Source organism: Pantherophis guttatus, chromosome 1, assembly GCF_059756535.1.
Source record: "Pantherophis guttatus breed Tessera chromosome 1, ASM5975653v1, whole genome shotgun sequence".
Lineage (NCBI taxonomy): Eukaryota > Metazoa > Chordata > Lepidosauria > Squamata > Colubridae > Pantherophis > Pantherophis guttatus.
Window position 1 is genome coordinate 268,259,793 of NC_142063.1, and position 18,184 is coordinate 268,277,976.

An 18,184-nucleotide genomic window follows, 5' to 3' on the forward strand; every position below is an offset into this window, starting at 1 on the left:
CCAAGCTTCTGGTAATTCCCTAGCCTTTTTGTCTAGGATGTTCACAGTTTCCAAATGGAAACTATGGTTGAGTCTGTCCATGTGTCGTGAGATGAAGGACTTTTCATTATGTCTTTTGACTCCTAGTTGGTGTTAAATTAAAATAATACAATATTAAAATCCCATCAAACAATTTTGAGAAGCAATAGCAGCAGTGAATGCATCAATTTTAATTTTTAATATGGCAAATATTGATAAATCTAACCCAGGGAAACAAAAGCTCTTTTATGCTCCTCCATAAGCTTTTTTTAAAGTAGAAAGGGATCTTGATAGAAAAAAGTTTAAAAATCATTGACTTAAATGAAATCTTTCCAAACTTTGTCATCCTTTGGATCTGTGGATTTGAAGCTGCAGAATTTGCAGCAACAGACCTAATTGCTGGGACATTCTGAAAGTTAAAGTCCACATATTTGGATGGTACCAGGTTGGAGCAGGCGCAAAGTTGTTTTTGTTGCATTTTTTTAAATTTACTCTAATTGAGTAATTTAACTAATTTAACTAGGGTTATGTAATGTGAACAAAACAGCATTGTTGTATTGGTGTTGCTCCACAGCAAAAGCAGAAAATAATCCTAGCTCAAGAATTTTTCACCAGCCAGGAAGGCTTAGCCAGGTTTACTACATTCTTTCTCTCTGATTCTGATCACATGCAAGAGTTTTCAGGGACCTCTATATATTGTCTCGAAAGAGGACATTGTAGTTCTGCCAATAATAGTTTAATAGAATTATCCAAAGACATTAATTCAGATAACTGGCACTTTAACTATCTCTTTGTTCCATTAGCTCAACATAGAAGACAAAGAAAATACCCCTTAGATGATCTTGGAAGATAGGAAGCATTTCAAGTAGCCTCTTGGGTAGAGATGAATTGTTATAGGCCTTAGTAATTAAATAATTATTGAAAGAGAAACAAAAGTGGGTATGTATATAACTGCCTTTGCAGTTATAATGCCTAGGAAAAAATTGCAAGCATGAGAAATATTTCATTTGAAAAAAGGAAGCATGCATTAAAATTTTACTTCATGACTATAACTTTGGGTTTTTTCCCCATTTTTTTGTCTTGTGGTTCACTACTGGAGATAAATTTTCATTATGCTTGTTTTAGTAAAAAAAAAAAAAGTATTGCATAACAATATTGCTGAGTCTGTATAAACTTGCCATTAATGTAATTATATTTTAAGATAATTTTTGTTCTAGCCACAAACAGTGTTTCTTCTATTTTTGCTTAAGTAAATTGGCACAAAATATTATATTTGGCTTTACAGCTTTACCGCTGCTTACTTCAGCAGTTCTGTTCCAAGCAAAGCACATCTGTCACTGTGGTAGTCATTTGCCTTGATCCAGGAATCTGTCTATCCACAAAAAGTGTTCAGGCATATTTCAGAAAATATAGGAACTCTAGCTATGAGACGGTAGACAGTTTGTGAATTCCCTATTCTGGGAAAACTATTGGGTGGTAATGTAACGTAATACAAGCTACAGACAATGTATTTAGATCTCAGAACCAATCTTTTCCTACAACCAACATTTTCATTTTGCAAAAACGTGGATAAAAGATTTGTGGGATGATACTACAGTGCAGTCACAATATCCTGAGCTGAACTATGAGCCATTGTGGTGCAAAGGGGAGGCATCAGATGTAATGGATTACCCAGAATGCTATTATTTTTAGGAACACCATTAGACTGAGTTCCTGCTATAGAGGGAGTGTAATCCCATCCAGAGTAGCCAATCTCCCCATTTTCAAGATCAGGAAGGCTGAGCTGGCAAGCTCGCATCACAATATCTCTCAGCACGTTCTGGATTGTGTCCTCCTCTTTTTCCTCTGCTATCACACATTGCTTCTGCCATTTGCAGACTGCTTATAAATAAGAATTTTGGATAAGTAAACATGCACACAGTTTTGTTTTAATCTCAAACAGTAAGGATGAATAGGCTCTTTTAGACTGGGCTCAAGGAAAAAGAGTTTTCTCTGTCTCAACTCTCAGTAGGGTCTGGATATATTTGTGGCCTGACTCAGTATAAGATAGTTAAATCTGACATAGTAGTCAAGGCAGTGGTGAAATCCAATTTTAAATACTACCGGTTCTGTGGGCGTGGCTTGGTGGGCGTGGTGTAGCGTGGCTTAGTGGACGTGGCAGGGAAAGGATACTGCAAAATCCCCATTCCCTCCTCACTCCTGGGGGAAGGATATTGCAAAATCTCCATTCCCATCCCACTCTGGGGCCAGCCAGAGGTGACATTTGCTGGTTCTCTGAACTACTCAAATTTTCCTCTACTGGTTCTCCAGAACCTGTCAGAACCTGCTGGATTTCACCCCTGAGTCAAAGTGTTATTCTTTAACCAGGGAAAGTTAAATTCAAACCCATCTTTAACCATGAAGACTCTATGGTGGTTATCAGCCCTTCCCTCTGAACCCAACCCACATTACAAAGATATACTGATACGGGGGCAAAATAAAAGGAGATCTCCATGTAAGATCCCATTAATTCTAGAAGGCAGTAAGTGCATAATTCAACTGCTGACGTATTAGGATTTTTATTGCTTCTAGCAAAGTTGCTTGAGTTGCCACTAGCATTGAGAACATTTTCTACAATATCCTTATCAGAAGATAGGGGAGAAAATACAGACAGCTTGACTGCAATATAAATTATGTTGTATTTGCCTTTAAGTGTGCTAAGTTTGGTGTTATGTAGGTCATTCAGAACCTTGACCCATATTTTCTTTTCTCAACTATCCCAACTTTCAACTTAGAAAAAGCCTAAGGCTATTTCTTAGAGCCTATTCACTCTCTACAGCAATACTTTTTCAGTAATAGATGTCACGGTTATCTTCCATTTTTACGTTTTGTGTCTTTTGACAATTTATGGGCTGGATTGTTAATGTGTATGCACTAGAGTTTGCCAGAATAGTGACAATTGCATTCTTTCACTGCTTGAAACAGGGTCAAAATGATGCCCTCAGTTTGTCATTGGACTTGAAAGCAAAGGGACTCAGGAGACCTTATAAAGAACATTGCAGCAAAAGATGGAGAATGCCACAAGAAAGCTAGAATTTATTATCTATTTAAAAACCACACTAGTTGTTCTTTCTCAAGATGACAGTAGCTTTGCTCTAGTTGTAGCTGTGGACAATGGATCACAGTACAGATGGCAATTTTCTTGTATCCAGATGTGCTTCATAATTCACAGCGGAAACATATGTGGCAGATGTCTTATAAGCTCTCTTGCTGACTCAGGCAAGAAATAAACCAATTTCAGGAGATATAGATTGCCCATGATTCTTCTTCCATAACATATCATCCAGGATTTAGATTACACTTTTCTATTCAAATTATTCTGCTCCTATGCAATCATTCAAATGGTTACCTGAATAATTTAGAAGTAGCAGAAATTATCATTCTTTGTGTAACTCGCTGTTCAAGCTTCTTTTGGAAGGCTTGCAGCAGCTTTATATACACCTAATACCAGCGAATTCACAAATAACTTTGACTGGCATTATAGTCTGATTTGGGGTGGGGGGCAGTAGAGAAGATGCTAGCCATACTGAAGGTGGTCTTCTGATCTGGAATCAGCATATTCATTTTGGGAGGGCATTTTGGACTTCTTATTCATTTCATTAAAAAATGCACTAGGATGTTTACCTGTTCCCTAAATCCCTTTGTTTTCTGCTATTCCGTTAGTTGAGAAGAACAATATGTTCTACTTGTAAAGCTGTAGGAAAGCTGTATTACAATTTCTAAATTTTGCTCCCTTTTAGTTTTGTCTTCTTTGGCCTACCGATACAGTTCACAGACCTATATTCAATATATTGTTAGCTGTATACTCCTGTGGCACATGCTGGATAGGTTTTTTTGGCAGAGCCATTCTCCCAACCTGCAGTGAAGTGATGCTAAAAATATTAGCAAATTAGCACCATGAAGCTTGCCAGCTTATCCGCCAGAGTCTTGCTCCTTCTCTCACTGCTGTAATTAAAACTAATTATTTCCTAAAACATAGTAATACATGGATATGTGCAGTAATCATTTTGTAGTGGGCAATCTGCAAAGTGTTTTTTTAAAGCTCCCCCTTTTCCCTTTGGCTTGTTCTCCCACATGTTGGCTGCTGCTTGGAATGCTGTTTTACTCTGTTGCAGAAAAGCAAAGCAGCCCAGCAACCATAGGCTGAAGCTTCTGGGTCTGTAATCATTGGCATATTTCACTAGCTTTTTTCTTCTTCTTTTTTTTGCCACTCAGGATTTTTATATGAATTGTAAATAGATACCAGAATAACCTGTTCGTTAGTGTTTTTACTGCAATCTGGGTCGGTCACCAGGACCAGAGGTTTTGTCTTCCGTGCTTTGGGAGTCATGCCGGAGCTCTTCCTCAGGGAACTTCTCCCTAGCAGAGTGAGAGAGAAGTTCCCTGAGGATGGGCTCCAGCACGAATGTCCAAAAGCTTGGAAGACAAAACCTCTTGTTCCGGTGACCGACCCAGATTGGATCCTGCAACATTATCCTGGGACATGTATATTCAACTTCATTCATAAGTGTTTTTACTGTATGTTGAAGAATGAATTTAAAAAAGAAACTACTAATAGCATTTGCTGGGAGACTTTGATTTTATAGGAAACACTGAATGAATTACACACATATATAATATATATATATACTGTATGTACAACTTTTTTAACCTTTAACTTGGGTAAAACAGGGCAAAACTTTGTCAACAAAGGTACTTTTACCTCCTGGGGGGGGAGGGAGGGAGGGAGGGAGGAAGGAAGGAAAGGAAGGAAGATTGATTTCCAGTGCTTACTGCCAGCTTCCCATGAGAAAACACAGTGGGGAAGCCAGCAGGAAGTCGGATGTCACTCCTGCTTCCACTGCTTTTTGCCCTACCTACAGTCATTGTGTTCTTCTCTTTAGGTAAGTAAATATATCTGAAATGATGACCCAACAAGGCACAGATTGTCTAGTATACACTGCAAGTAGTCATCAATTTATGACCAATCTTTAGCAACCATTCAAAGTTACTATGAATCCCTCAAAAGGTACTGACAAACCAATTCTAAAATTCATCCCCTCCAGTGCAGTCACATGCACATTTTGGATGCTTGGCAACCATCTGCAACTGGCCTGCATTTATGGGCATTTGCAGCATCCCAGAGTCTCATGACTGTGAATTATGACTTTTTTTTTTGCCGAAAACAGGCATTTACTTCCAGTTTCCCACAAAAAAGCTCCAGAAGCAAACAATGGGTTCGTCTAATGACTGCAGATTTACTTAAAGCCAATAGTTTTGCTTAATGACTGTAGTGATTCACTTAATGACCCCCACTAAAACTCAGGTCGATCATATGGTTGACACATTTTATGACCATCATGACTTACAACCATAATGGACAGTCTCTATTACAGTCAGAAGTCAAGGACTACCTGTATGGTTTTCAATTATTTCTAGAAAATATTTGCAAGTATAAGAAGAGTTGCTGTTTTTTATTTGTGCTTTAGGGTTAAGCACATATAGTCAAAACTATATATCTTGAATTTTACACAGTTGTGGGTCTATGGAGTGTATCCTACAGCCATACTGGTACCTGTCCCTAATCCAAAACAGAACGTAGAAAAATCATAGGAGAAATAGGCAAAGATAGAAGAACCATGAAAAGAGAATGGAAATAGGATTAGAAGATTGACTCAGGAATGCAGTTTCAGGCTATGGATATTCATCAAGAAAGTACCTTAACTTAAACACTTCTGCTGTTTAAATATGAGAATATACTATAAAAGGAAACATAAGATATAATTTTGATTCAGCTTTTTCTTTTCCTCTTGAAGTTTGAAATAGGAAATTTCCATGATGAGCAGCAATGGCCTTATAACTTACTTCTCACATCTTTCCAACACTAGGAAGAAAACGAACATTTCTGAGGCATACCTCTGTGATATGGCTGCATGAGTGTTACTTGAACAAGAATTATCAATATTACACTACACTGTATTCCCAACTGGCATCTTTAGAACTGAATGTTCATGTCAGCCACTGAGAGATCTATGAAATAATTTACCTGTTAAAGAATGTAGCACCGTTAAGTCTATTGCAGGCCAGGCATTTGTTAACTAGAAGGTTGGTAGAATATTACAAAGTGCTTACTAATGTAATTGTAAGGCTTTCATTCTTCTTCTGAAACCGTAATGCATTGCAAATTTCAATTCAGTGCCTTAATATATAAATTGTAATAGCTGGTGTGACAGTGATTGGTATCTCTGTCTTCTATCAAAGGATCTGTAAAGTGATCCATGGATGCAGAAGTTTGATACACATACCCAGTTTTCTTGTAAAAAAAATAAAATAAAGGTCCTAAGGTTAGAAATGAGAATAAAGGGAAAAGTAAATCTTTGGATTATCAGAATCACTTAAATCCATTTAAATAAACAAATCACACATTTCTCTTTTATTACAGTCCCAGCTTTCTTGGTCTCCAGTGCTTTAGTGTGCTGTTTTGTTTTGTTCAAGAAATACTCAGTATTTTGACATTTATTGTAAATGCATCTAATCACAGTAGCTTTTCAGTAGTACTGATGTTCCATAATGGGTGACTGCATTCTGTATGCGAAAGTAGCATGACTGATAAAAATTCTCATAAAATTGAACATAGTTATATTTGAGATAACTCATCTAACACTTCAACAGTGTTTGCCAGCTCACAAATCAAAGATGGGCTTAATAAAGTTGGTCGTCATTTTCCAGAATGAATGTGGCATATGTGGCTGTAAAGAGTTGTACAATTGCTTCCCCTTAAGAAACATTTAATTCATTTTCAAAATCTATTTGCTGAGATACAAAACTCTTCCCAGCTTCCATAAGAGTAAGAACATCCACCTTTTCTGACCGTCTTGTGCCAACAGTTGGGGACAGAAGGAAGTTACCATTAATCATGTCTCCTGTTTTCAATTAGCACCTATGGGCCTTGCAGATTTGATGACTCAAGGCGAGTCCAAATTGCCCGTTCCTCTCAAACCGGATGGAAAAGAAGAAGGACCTCCCCAGCCAGAGAGCAAAAAGGTACTTCCTTCCCTTGCATGCATTATTGGTTTGGCATAGCAGAACTCTGTGGCTTTGTCTTTCGTTCTCTGATTTGAGCTTGCCCCTTCAGTTCTTTCCTGCATGTTTTTTTTTTTCCATTCATATGCAATCTATTATTTTGGTTTTATTCTTTTCCTTATCTGGATCTGAAAGTTACTAGTTCTTATGGCATTACCTTGGGAGGTGGGGAAATAAAGCTCAATAAAATCTTCTAGTGGGGGTTCAATTAATCCCTGAGTGGGAAAAAGTGGATCTTATCTTGGCCTTGGTACTTGGCAGCCATGTTTTCTCTGTCTTCCATTATAGCTTCCTGTTTTGGCTGTTTCAATAGCCATAGCATACTTTAATCCTTTGCTTTATTTCCTTATTTGATAAAAATAAGATGACCAGCTTTCTTTATATTTTTTCTCTCTCTCCCTTTCTTTCTTTCTTTCTTTCTTTCTTTCTTTCTTTCTTTCTTTCTTTCTTTCTTTCTTTCTTTCTCTCTCTTTCTCTCTCTTTATCTCATGAGGGAAAACCCCTGCTTGATGCTCCATTTAGCTTGACGAAAGCATGGTGGCATAGCAGCTTAAGCTAAGCATCCAGCAAAATTGCAAGATTATTATGATAAATGTTGTTTTAAGGCATATGTATATTATACGTGTGTGTTTTTTTCTCTGTGTGTCTCTGTTTATATTTCATACAGTTAAAAAAATGGTCAGTCTGTTAAACTGGATGTATTTTTTTTTCCTTTTTAATAAAGTTTCCCCTGCCTTTGTCCTTTTTTTATTCCTCTACCACAGGATAGCTACAGCTCTCAGGGTATTTCTCAGCCCCCAACCCCAGGCAACCTGCCAGTCCCTTCCCCAATGTCCCCAAGTTCTGCTAGCATCTCCTCATTTCATGGAGATGAAAGTGATAGCATTGGCAGCCCAGGCTGGCCAAAGACTCCATCAAGCCCTGTAAGTGGCTCTGGCTTTTGTTTTTTTGGGGGTTTTTTGTATTTGTTATATTTTAATGCTTGCTTGTCTGTTTTATAGATTCTTTTGTTCATTATTTATCCGCTAAAGGATTTGTTTAATGTAAGCAGAGGCTAAATTCTGCTCTTGGTTCTCTACGTGCAGCTCATCCCTTCTTTCGCTCAGGTTTAGGTGGGAGTTGAGCTTGCTTGACTGAGGGCAAAATTTGGCCCAGCCCAATTTTAAATAACCGATGTTGTGAAGCAAATCTTTCTCTGATAATGCATCAGCTTACAAAGCATGCTTTCTGTGTTGATCAGGACATTCTGTCTCTGTTATGGGGTCCAAACTCTTAGCAAACTAAAGGGATTTTCAATTGGTCATAAATAGCATAGCAATCTAAAAATCCATTTCTTCTGGTTTCAAAACATTGTTGTTCTCACTTGTGTGCAGTACAGAACAACGTAGATAATAATTTCTGAGCAGCCAAACGTACTTGCCACATTAGAAAGTTATTTTTGGAATGGGTGAAATCTTGCAAAGTGTAAATATAGTTTTTATACAGCATTTTAACAAGAACAGTATTTGTTACAAAGATTTCAGATACCAAAGCTTAACTAATTTTTCTCAATTACAATAATTTTTATTGTAACATTAAGAAAAATATTTCTGCTTTTAAGAAATTTTTGCTGTGTGATAACATGAATGCTGAAAAGTTTCACTAATTTGTTATAAAGTTCAGCAGAGTGCTTTCAACAACGTCTTGATTTTTATGTGACATTTAATGGAAATAGCGTGTAAAAAGACAAGAATGAAAGACAATGTATAAAATGAAACATTATTTCTCTGCAGTGTTTTTTTTAAAAAAATATGTATTTTCACCTTGTAGATGCATCAGTAAAAAAATGTTTAGAGGCCTCCAAAATCAGCATTCCAAATCTAGCTCATGCTAAATTGCCATTTTTAAAAACTAATCTGCCTATATATTTTAAAAAATGGGGAAAAAATGCTGTGACCCACTCCACATAAATGCTCATTATTGGCAAAAAAACAACAACAACAACAACAACAGAATATTCTGACATGATGACATGAACACAAGATCAGCCTTCTCAGCTTAGTGTTCTCAAATGTGTTGAGGCTACAACTCCTGAAATTCTACCCCCTCCTTCCTTACTGGGAGTTCTGGCGATTGCAGTTTCAGCATACTCCAGGTAGTCCTCGACGTATGAACACAATTAAGCCCAGAATTTCTCTTGCTAAGTGAAACGGTTGATAAATGAATTTTGCCTCATTTGACAACCTTTCTTGCAGTTGTTAAGTTAGTAACATGGTTGTAAAGTGAATCTGGCTTCCCCACTGACTTTGCTTGTCAGAAGATCACAAAAGGTGATCACAAGACCCCAGGATACTGCAACCATCATAAGTAATGAGCCAGTTGCCAAGCATTCGAATATTGATCATGTGATCAAAATAACTGAAAAATGGTCACTTTTTTCAGTGCTGCTGTTAAACTTCAAACAATCAATAAATTAAGGATTACCTTTAGTTTATGGAAAGACTACTTAAACTTTATGGAGGCAAAGAGGGCTACTCTTTCTTCCAGATCTGTTTCCTTGACATCTTGGGTTAATTGTAATTTCTAGTTTTTTAGGTGAAGCTTAGAAGTACTTGATGTCTTGGAAAGAATACTTCTGTTTCCGATTGCCTTCCTTCTCTCTCTTTCTGTCTAAATTCTTTCCAAAGAAAATATAAATGCAATTAAAGAGGCCAGTGTAAAAGATCATCGGATTATTTTTTTTACATCTATGCTCATAATCCTTTATATCTAGTGTAAAAACATCAGCAGTAACAGAAAAGAACTGAGGAGAGGCAAAAGAATTGAAATCAATTTGTAACGTTTGATTCCTTCAGAACAATTGGCTTTGAGTCTCAGAAGGCATCTTTCTGGTTTATGCTCAAAAGTAGCTATTCTTAACTAGAAGTCTAAATACCAACTCTACAAACTATGAGTTGTTATATTAGATGGGGATACATTAAGTGCACAGAATGTCAATCCTTTAAAACATTTTTTTGGAAATGTAAAAGATCTTTGGGGAGAAAATATTCATCCATGCGCTTTTTTAGCTATTATATATCCCCAGGGAGAGTATTAGAAATGCATATTTCTGTTTTTGCAATAATTAAAGAGAACCACTTCAGATTTTTTTTGAAAGAGGAAATGGAAGGAATTACCTTTTTATTTTCAATTGAAGTAAACAATGTTATGTTCTAGAGCTTTTAGAAATTAATTCAAAACTTTAACAAAAGGCAACATTGTGCAAGGACTTAGGAAAGTAGAAAACCTGGGTCACAATTGTCCTTTGATTTCAATGGAAATTATTTGAAAAAACAGAGTCTCAGGCTTAAGTGCTCGTGTGAATATCACTGGATATATTTGTATTACTCAGTAATACTCTAGATGAGATGGGTGGCACATAAATTTAATAAATATTTAAATAAATATATTTCTAAATTAATTAATTTCTGTTTCCTACCAGGTGCAATTATAATATATATCTTTTTCACAATATGCAATATGCTGATCACAATAAGGACCCATTATTAATATAAAAATTAGATTACATACATGACATCCTGAACAGTTAATAATTACAATTATCAGTTAATATCAAAAGTCCTGCGTCTAACGGATGGACACCTAATATATATAAAGAGTATCAAATGTTTGTAGTTATGTAATTATAAGCAATGATTAGGTAACAATAGACACGCAGAATAATCAGCAGCTGAGCTTGGCATTCTGTCAGTATTGCATTTTGGACAATCCAAATAACAGATACAAATTCCAAACTGATAGAAAATAATCAGGACTCTTACAGTGAGGAAGATGCAGTATTCACAGCAGGATGTTTGTAAGTAAAATTACGGTCCTAGAAATGTATTCTCTTTCTAATAATTGTATTTCCCTATACAGTGTGCCACATTGTCACAATATATAAACTTTAGCTGAACTGTCTTGCATGTACACATGCAAAGACTATAGTGCAGGGATGTCAAACTCGCGTTATCACAGCGTCGTCACATGACGTATTGCGACTTTTTTTCCCTTCACTAAACCTGGTGTAACCAATGTGTGACACATCTGGGCCGCAGGCCGCGAGTTTGACACCCCTCCCATAGTGCAATGCCTTTGGAACACCTTAAATGAAGAGAATATGCAAACTTGGGCTAGTACAAGTAGTCCTGATTTAGCAGCCACAATTGGGACTGGCAACTTGGTTGTTAAATGAAGAGGTCACTAAGTTAAACCATGACTGTGCTTATGATCTTATTTGACCTTTCCTACAGACTGCAAAGGTAATAAATGTGAGGATTGGTCGAAAAGTTACTTTTTCTATTTGTTTATTTGATTTTCTATTCCACATTTATTATTGTGTATAAATAACTGAAGATAATGAACATATCTAATACTCCTTCCTCTCTTACTTTTCCCACAACAACAACCCTGTGAAGTAGGTTGGGCTGAGAGAGAGTGACTGGCCCAAAGACACACAGGCAGGTTTCCATGCTTAAGGCAGTACTATAGCTCATGGTCTCCTAGTTCTAGGCAAGCACCTTAACCATTAAACCAAACTAGCTCTCATCACCAAACGGGGTCTCATCTCATAACAGTGAACAGTCACTAAATAAGGCAGTCACTAAATGAGGATTATCTGTAAATGCAACCCCCAGGTGTATAAATTATGTTACATAAAAAGATATAGAAATATTATCTCCATTAACATTGTTTTATAATGTTGAGTGATATAAAAACTACTGATTAAAATATATTAGATGCAGAAGTTATAAGTTTTATCTCATCATATTATGCCTCACTTTCATTGAAGAAATGGCACAACTGAATCCTCCTCTTTCTCTGTGTTTACCTAAGCAAGCCAAAATCTGTTGTAGGGAGCTGCTGGTGATCCTTTAGAACAAATGTGGGAGGCATATGAGGCAGCATTGAATGTAGATCTATACAATGTGTTGATTTTCTGCCAAAAATTCTTAATAATTTTTCATCATACACCAGGATATTTTTTATCCTCTCAAAAGTATTTCTTGTGTATCAAATAAATCCACCTGTGGTTGTTATTTGTTTTTTATCATTTACTTCAGCATTGATTGTTAAACTGAATTTAGTTTATAGTTTAATAGTTTTAGGGTATAATAAACCTTATAAAATAAAAGACTTCCCTTTAAGGGAAGATGGACTTTCCGTTCAGTCTGGCCATATGAGGCTCCTGTAATTTGTGCTTGACTGAACAGTAGCATGTGCAAAATGTGAAATTTTAATGTGTTTTGCTGTAGGGCTTAAGCAGTAGAAAATCAAGTTTTCTATGGGAAGATTTCCTCTTCTTTCTTCTCAAAGTTAATATTTCATTTTAAAAGAAAATTGCACCACTTCACTGTGCTTGACAGCCTGAAAGCTCCTGCAGTGAGAAGTCCTTCTTACCTTCTGTAAATTGTGATGTTTTCAGATTAAGTTGTCACTTTGTGGCCTGCACCATCTCATTGAAAAGTGACTTTTCTTTATGTATGTAGACAGTACAAATGTCCAGCAAAGAAAAGATTTTAAGCTACTTTCCATTCTTGGATGATTTAGTGTTGTAACAAGAAGTATTTCACTGTGTAAAATTGAAAACCTCTCTTTGGCCATTAAATCTGAATGTTCCTTGTAGTAGGCAATTGGTTCAGGAGCAGAGTGAAAAATTATTAAGGATTGTATTAAACTTAGATAACAATTGTGCCATTATAAAACATGATATCAGGAGTGAGGAAGTACAAAAACTAACGAACAACACTGATATTAGCTGCAATAATTTGTTATTCATGAGAGTATACATTTTTGTCAACTCTCTTCTGAATTATTGTTCAAAACAGCACATTGAAAACTGGATTCCAACTTGAAAGTGACCTTTTTGAAAGAACATTTAATATCTGCAGCATAGCTAGAATTCTTTTTGTTTCTTTTTTGAAGCAAACGGTTTTCTTTAAAAAAAAAGCTTGCTACATAGTGCTTGAATGCCTGATATATGAAGGAAATAGCATCCTTCTGAATTAAGAAATGTAACCATGTTATATGGCACCATGCTTTGTGCCAGGACGTTCTTCTGCTGCAGTTCTTTATTTGCATCGAGTAAAGTAAATTCAGTTGTGTTAATTAATAATTGTACCATAGTTAAATATGCTAAAAGGAGATCTGACATTGTCCTTTATTTCACAATGTGATAGACACTGTTACAGCCAGGAAGCATTACAGTGAATAAATTAGAATTCTGTGTGTAAGGTAAAAAGCTTTAGAGGCAGGCTGATTTGGTTAATTAAAAGCCATGGACCCAGTCTATATAAAATGAAACAGTATACTTCAGTGGAAGAATTCTAAGTTTATTTTAAATCTCCTGTAAAATCAATGTGACCTAGAAATGTTTGACTCTACTCATTTTCCTGCCACCAGTTTATTCTGCCTCCTAAATCATCCAACCATTATTCTGCCAAAATAACAATAATAGAGACAAGCTTTATATCCACTTAATAATGGCTAAATGATGCTAGATGTTTAAACCATGTATGGGGAGATGGCCTCTGACTGGCCTTAGAAATACTGTGATCACTTGAAATTAAAAAAAATATGGATCTAAATATCCAGTAAGTGTTCATGTTTCATGTTCAAGCCAGATGACTTTCCAAATTTTGGGTCTTTATGAAATCGATAATCCAGTTTTGCAAACAGCTAGAATGTACAGACACATGTTCTTGAGGCACATAATTACTCATTTTTTTGCAAATCAAGAGACTAGATTACAATTTTAAGTATGCCAGGTATGAAAATGGAAACTTAGAAATTCTATTCATGGAGGCACTGGAGCCAACAGAAATTTTGGATTGAAGGAAATGGAATAGTTTTTTTGTTAGTTTTTTTTACTGGAACAGCCTGAAAGAAAGATGAGTTGGAGAAGATAGCCACTCCATCTTCTTCTTCAACCACCTACAAAATTCCATAGAATAACACAAGGCTAGAGATAAAACTATTTACATATTTACTGAATGATGTAAAAATAAGCTTCAGTGCCTGGATATGGATGGCAGGCTACATTCATCACCATGCAATGCTTCAGTCCTGTTTTTAGCATTTATACCATGGAACCAGGGGAGCAGTGGCCTAGGGGTTAAGATGCTGGTCTTGTTGACCAGAAGTTTGGCAGTTTGAGACCCAAGCACCACATGACAGGGTGAGCTCCCATTCTTGCCCCAGCTCCTGCCAATCTAACAGTTTGAAAGCATGCAAATGCAAGCAGGTAAATAAGTACCATGTTGGTGAGGAAATAACAGTGTTCTGTGCGCCTCAGTGTATAGTCATGCTGATCAGAGAAGTGTCTTCAGACAATGGTGGCTCCCTCAGCTAAGAAGCAGAGATGAGCACCTCTCCCTAGAGTTGAATATGATAGGACAGGAAACCTTTAACTTTTTTTTTTTTTTTAAAGATGGAACACATAGTACTCTGCCACCACTGGCTTCATAGTCAATCCCACATCTAACATTGCTGCACCATTAATGCAGAGGTGTGCAATACTTTTCAGGCCAAAAACAACATAGGTTTTGAGTCTTCTAAAAAGTGGACAAGGGTAGGTTAAAAAAAGTAGGCAAGATGAAAGCAATAATTAATTCTGATCTAATTTGATTTAAACTCAATCACAATCCAGTTTCTTTAATTACGGATAGATTAGTATTCCTCATCTATTTAATAATTGTCCCCTTTTTCTCCTTGCCTCCACCTGTAGCATAGAATTCTTTCTTTACATTATCACAATCAATCAAGGCAGTTTTAGATTATTACTCTGCAAGTCTTTAAATAGTTGTCTTAAAATAGTCTTTAAAAAGCTAATTCATCCTGAAGAAGAATACCATGTGCTTAGTTTCCAATGCCAAATGCACTGATTTTTCCAAGGGTTAAAATTAGTAAGAGAAATTCTTTTTGAGATAAAGTTACAGGTCATGTTTGAGGAATTCTCCTACACATGATAATGATCAGGATAGTGTCACTGATGATAGAAAAAGAAGTCAAACAATAAAGAGGAAATAAAATGAATGTGGAACTTTGGCAGATAGTAAATAGCTATTCTGATTATTTAAACATTTCTTAAATGTTTTTAACCATATAGACGTAATAGTGAAGTGGGATAAAGAGGCGTATGGAAAAGTAACTGTGCAATGAAGTTTAATTCAGCTGTCAAATCCAAGGTTAATAAATCAAGAAATACTATTTAACTATATGTGTTTTTTTACTTAGGAATTAGGAATTATGGTGAATAATATGAAGTTACTGCCAGTTGTAGTTTCCTTGTTTGCTTCACTAGTGGTGTGAAGGACTAGATTTCTTTTAATTCTAATAATAGCAGAACTGATTTGAATATGAACTTGAATTATCTTGTGTTTCAGGGTTTCATTTTTTAATAGAGTGAAATTATTATTAACCTCAGGCATCATCAGAAACTTGCCTTCTGAGATCCAAAGCTTATCTGAATTAATATGAAATCAATAAAATTGGGAGTTTGGGCCCTTTGTTTATAAATGAAATGCAGCATGTGGACAGAATGTATTGTTTGTGCCTGAACTAGTAGCCTTCATTCCTGTCTGTTGTGTGATAGCTTAGTTTAACATCCTCCTTTGTCTATGTTGTATTAGTTTCTTACTATCATTTCCCTTCTCCCTCCCTTCCCCAACTTTTTGAAATGTATTTGCTTTAGAAATCAAGTTCCTCCAACACAACCGGGGAGAAGATCACCAAAATGTATGAGCTGGGAACTGAGCCAGAGCGGAAAGTTTGGGTGGATCGCTATCTCAACTTCATGGAAGAAAGGGGAACACCTGTAGCTGGTCTCCCTGCTGTTGGCAAGAAGCCACTGGATCTTTTTAGACTCTATGTTTGTGTTAAGGAGATTGGAGGCTTAGCCCAGGTGAGTGATAGTGAGTAATGCCAGATTGTCAAATAAATCAGGCAAAAGTAGAGACTATCCTTGAAATGCAATTTAACATTATTCTAATCTGCATATTTTCAAAGACTGAAGATCGGGTACCTCTAGCTTCAAGAACAACATTTAAACATAGTGCAGAGAACCTCAGAATCCAGAATGGCAAGAATATCCAGTCAGAATTCAGAGTGCATAATCTCAAGAAAAGTGAACATATTAAAAGGATATGATTACCTTATTGGATTTCTTAATTGTCCAGTGTAACTATCCTCGACTTCCATCCCCCCAAATAACACTTTTCTGGTGATACTAAATTCATTTTCATATTAAAAATGATGACAAGTCCCGGCATGTTTTTTTAGCAACGTTTTTTCAGGTTTGCCATTGTGTCCTTCCTGGGGCTGAGAGGGAGTGACTGGCCCAACATCACCCAATTGGCTTTTTGCTAACACAGAATTAGAATTCATGGTCCCCTGAATTCTAACCAGTGCCTTAAACTGCTATTCCAAACTGGCTATGTTGAAATTTCGCTGGAAAAAAAAAAGATGAGAATGAATTTCATCTTTATGCATAATCAGTGAAATGAGAGTGCTTATACAAATAACGCCTAATATAATTTTGTACACCAATATGGAACTTCTTGTAAATAATGACTGATTTATACAAATGTGATTTCAAATACAGATACAGAAAGAAAAGCATATAGCTGTGTATGCTATAATTGAGAAAATATATAGGTGCATATTTTGTTAGATTTTTTTTAACCATATACACATAACAGGGAAGTGAAAAAAGTATGTTGCAATGGATCTACATAAAGGATGCATACAGTATACATTTTTGGTCTTCATACATCATCCAATTCTATTTAAGCAGCTCTTAGAATTTTAGTGTCATGCATTACCAATAAAATTCATTTCATTCATTAGTATTTTCTCTGTAGATTTTTTTTAATATATAAATTCATAATCCATCTTTTCTTCTGCATAGTGAGTGCTTGTCTCCCTTATAAAGGGCCTGGAGTTTTAGCCCCTGAACCAGAAATACTAGCTGAATAAACCTTGAGCTGCTATTTTGAAGAAGTTTGAAGATGTTAAAGCACTTCAATAATATCTTTATTATTGCCATTTAAAATTTGTTTTTAAAAGCTGATTTTTTTAAAAAAAACAATACTCAGACTGCATGTTTATGTGACAGAGAAATAAAGTATATAAAATAAATTTGATCACACTACACATCTGAAAGGATAAAAGTAGAGATGTAAATAGCAAAGCATTTTATATAGTGAAAGTAAGTTTTTTTAATGGTTTGGTAAGTGCAGATAATGTTTATGCATTATTAAGTGTGGGAGTAATGGGCATTAGAATTTTTTTTTAATTTTGAAAGACATTACATGTAGGTTTTTTTCCCTTTTCGGTCTTCAGGTTTTTTATCAATCTACTTTGCTGCAGTTCACTCAACCTGCTATTTTATTTATTTGTGTCTTTGTTCCTTCCTTCATTTCCTAGGTTAATAAAAATAAGAAGTGGCGTGAGCTGGCTACCAACCTAAACGTTGGCACTTCGAGCAGCGCAGCCAGTTCCTTGAAAAAACAATATATTCAATACCTCTTTGCCTTTGAATGCAAGATTGAACGAGGGGAGGAACCCCCTCCAGAAGTCTTCAGCACTGGAGATACTAAGAAACAAGCTAAGATTCAGCCGCCATCTCCTGGTAAGTTGAAGAACTACAGAAATAATCTTTTTTTAAAAAATTGCACAGGAGATGGAGTTACTAAACAACTTAAATCTCATAAAAACATCTGCCACATGTAGATATTCCTAATTAATTTCTGAAGCTTGTAAATGAGGGAGATTTTAGTAGTTCTTGATTACCTATGTCAACAGATCTCTTAAAGGATTTGCATATATTCATAGTGACACTTGCAAATATCTGTCAAATCTGTACCAACATTCTGCATGTTAAATTTAGCTCCATTAATAACTATTAAAAATGTTTACTACTAATTTCTAATGGAAGTAAAATGCACTCCACATTATCGAAGCAGAATCAGGCTGTATTTCCATTTTTATTTAACTTTTTTAGAGCTGCAAAATTCTAATGGCATTGTTCCAGCAAATACTTTACAGC

The 18,184-nt window shown here is 35.8% G+C and overlaps 1 protein-coding gene across 15 annotated transcripts in view; it reads left to right on the forward strand.

Moving 5' to 3' along the window:
* Window positions 1-18,184, forward strand: part of ARID1B (AT-rich interaction domain 1B) — a 434,784-nt gene that overhangs the window by 390,824 nt on the left and 25,776 nt on the right. For 8 of the 15 annotated variants that reach the window (XM_034428578.3, XM_034428581.3, XM_034428579.3 and 5 more), the window contains 4 exons: window positions 6,974-7,080; window positions 7,884-8,042; window positions 15,830-16,039; window positions 17,563-17,767. In XM_034428578.3, coding sequence (XP_034284469.2) covers window positions 6,974-7,080; window positions 7,884-8,042; window positions 15,830-16,039; window positions 17,563-17,767 — 681 coding nt within the window. The remainder of the gene's footprint in view (window positions 1-6,973; window positions 7,081-7,883; window positions 8,043-15,829; window positions 16,040-17,562; window positions 17,768-18,184) is intronic. The other 7 variants (XM_034428582.3, XM_087882864.1, XM_087882863.1 and 4 more) reach the window with 1 other exon arrangement.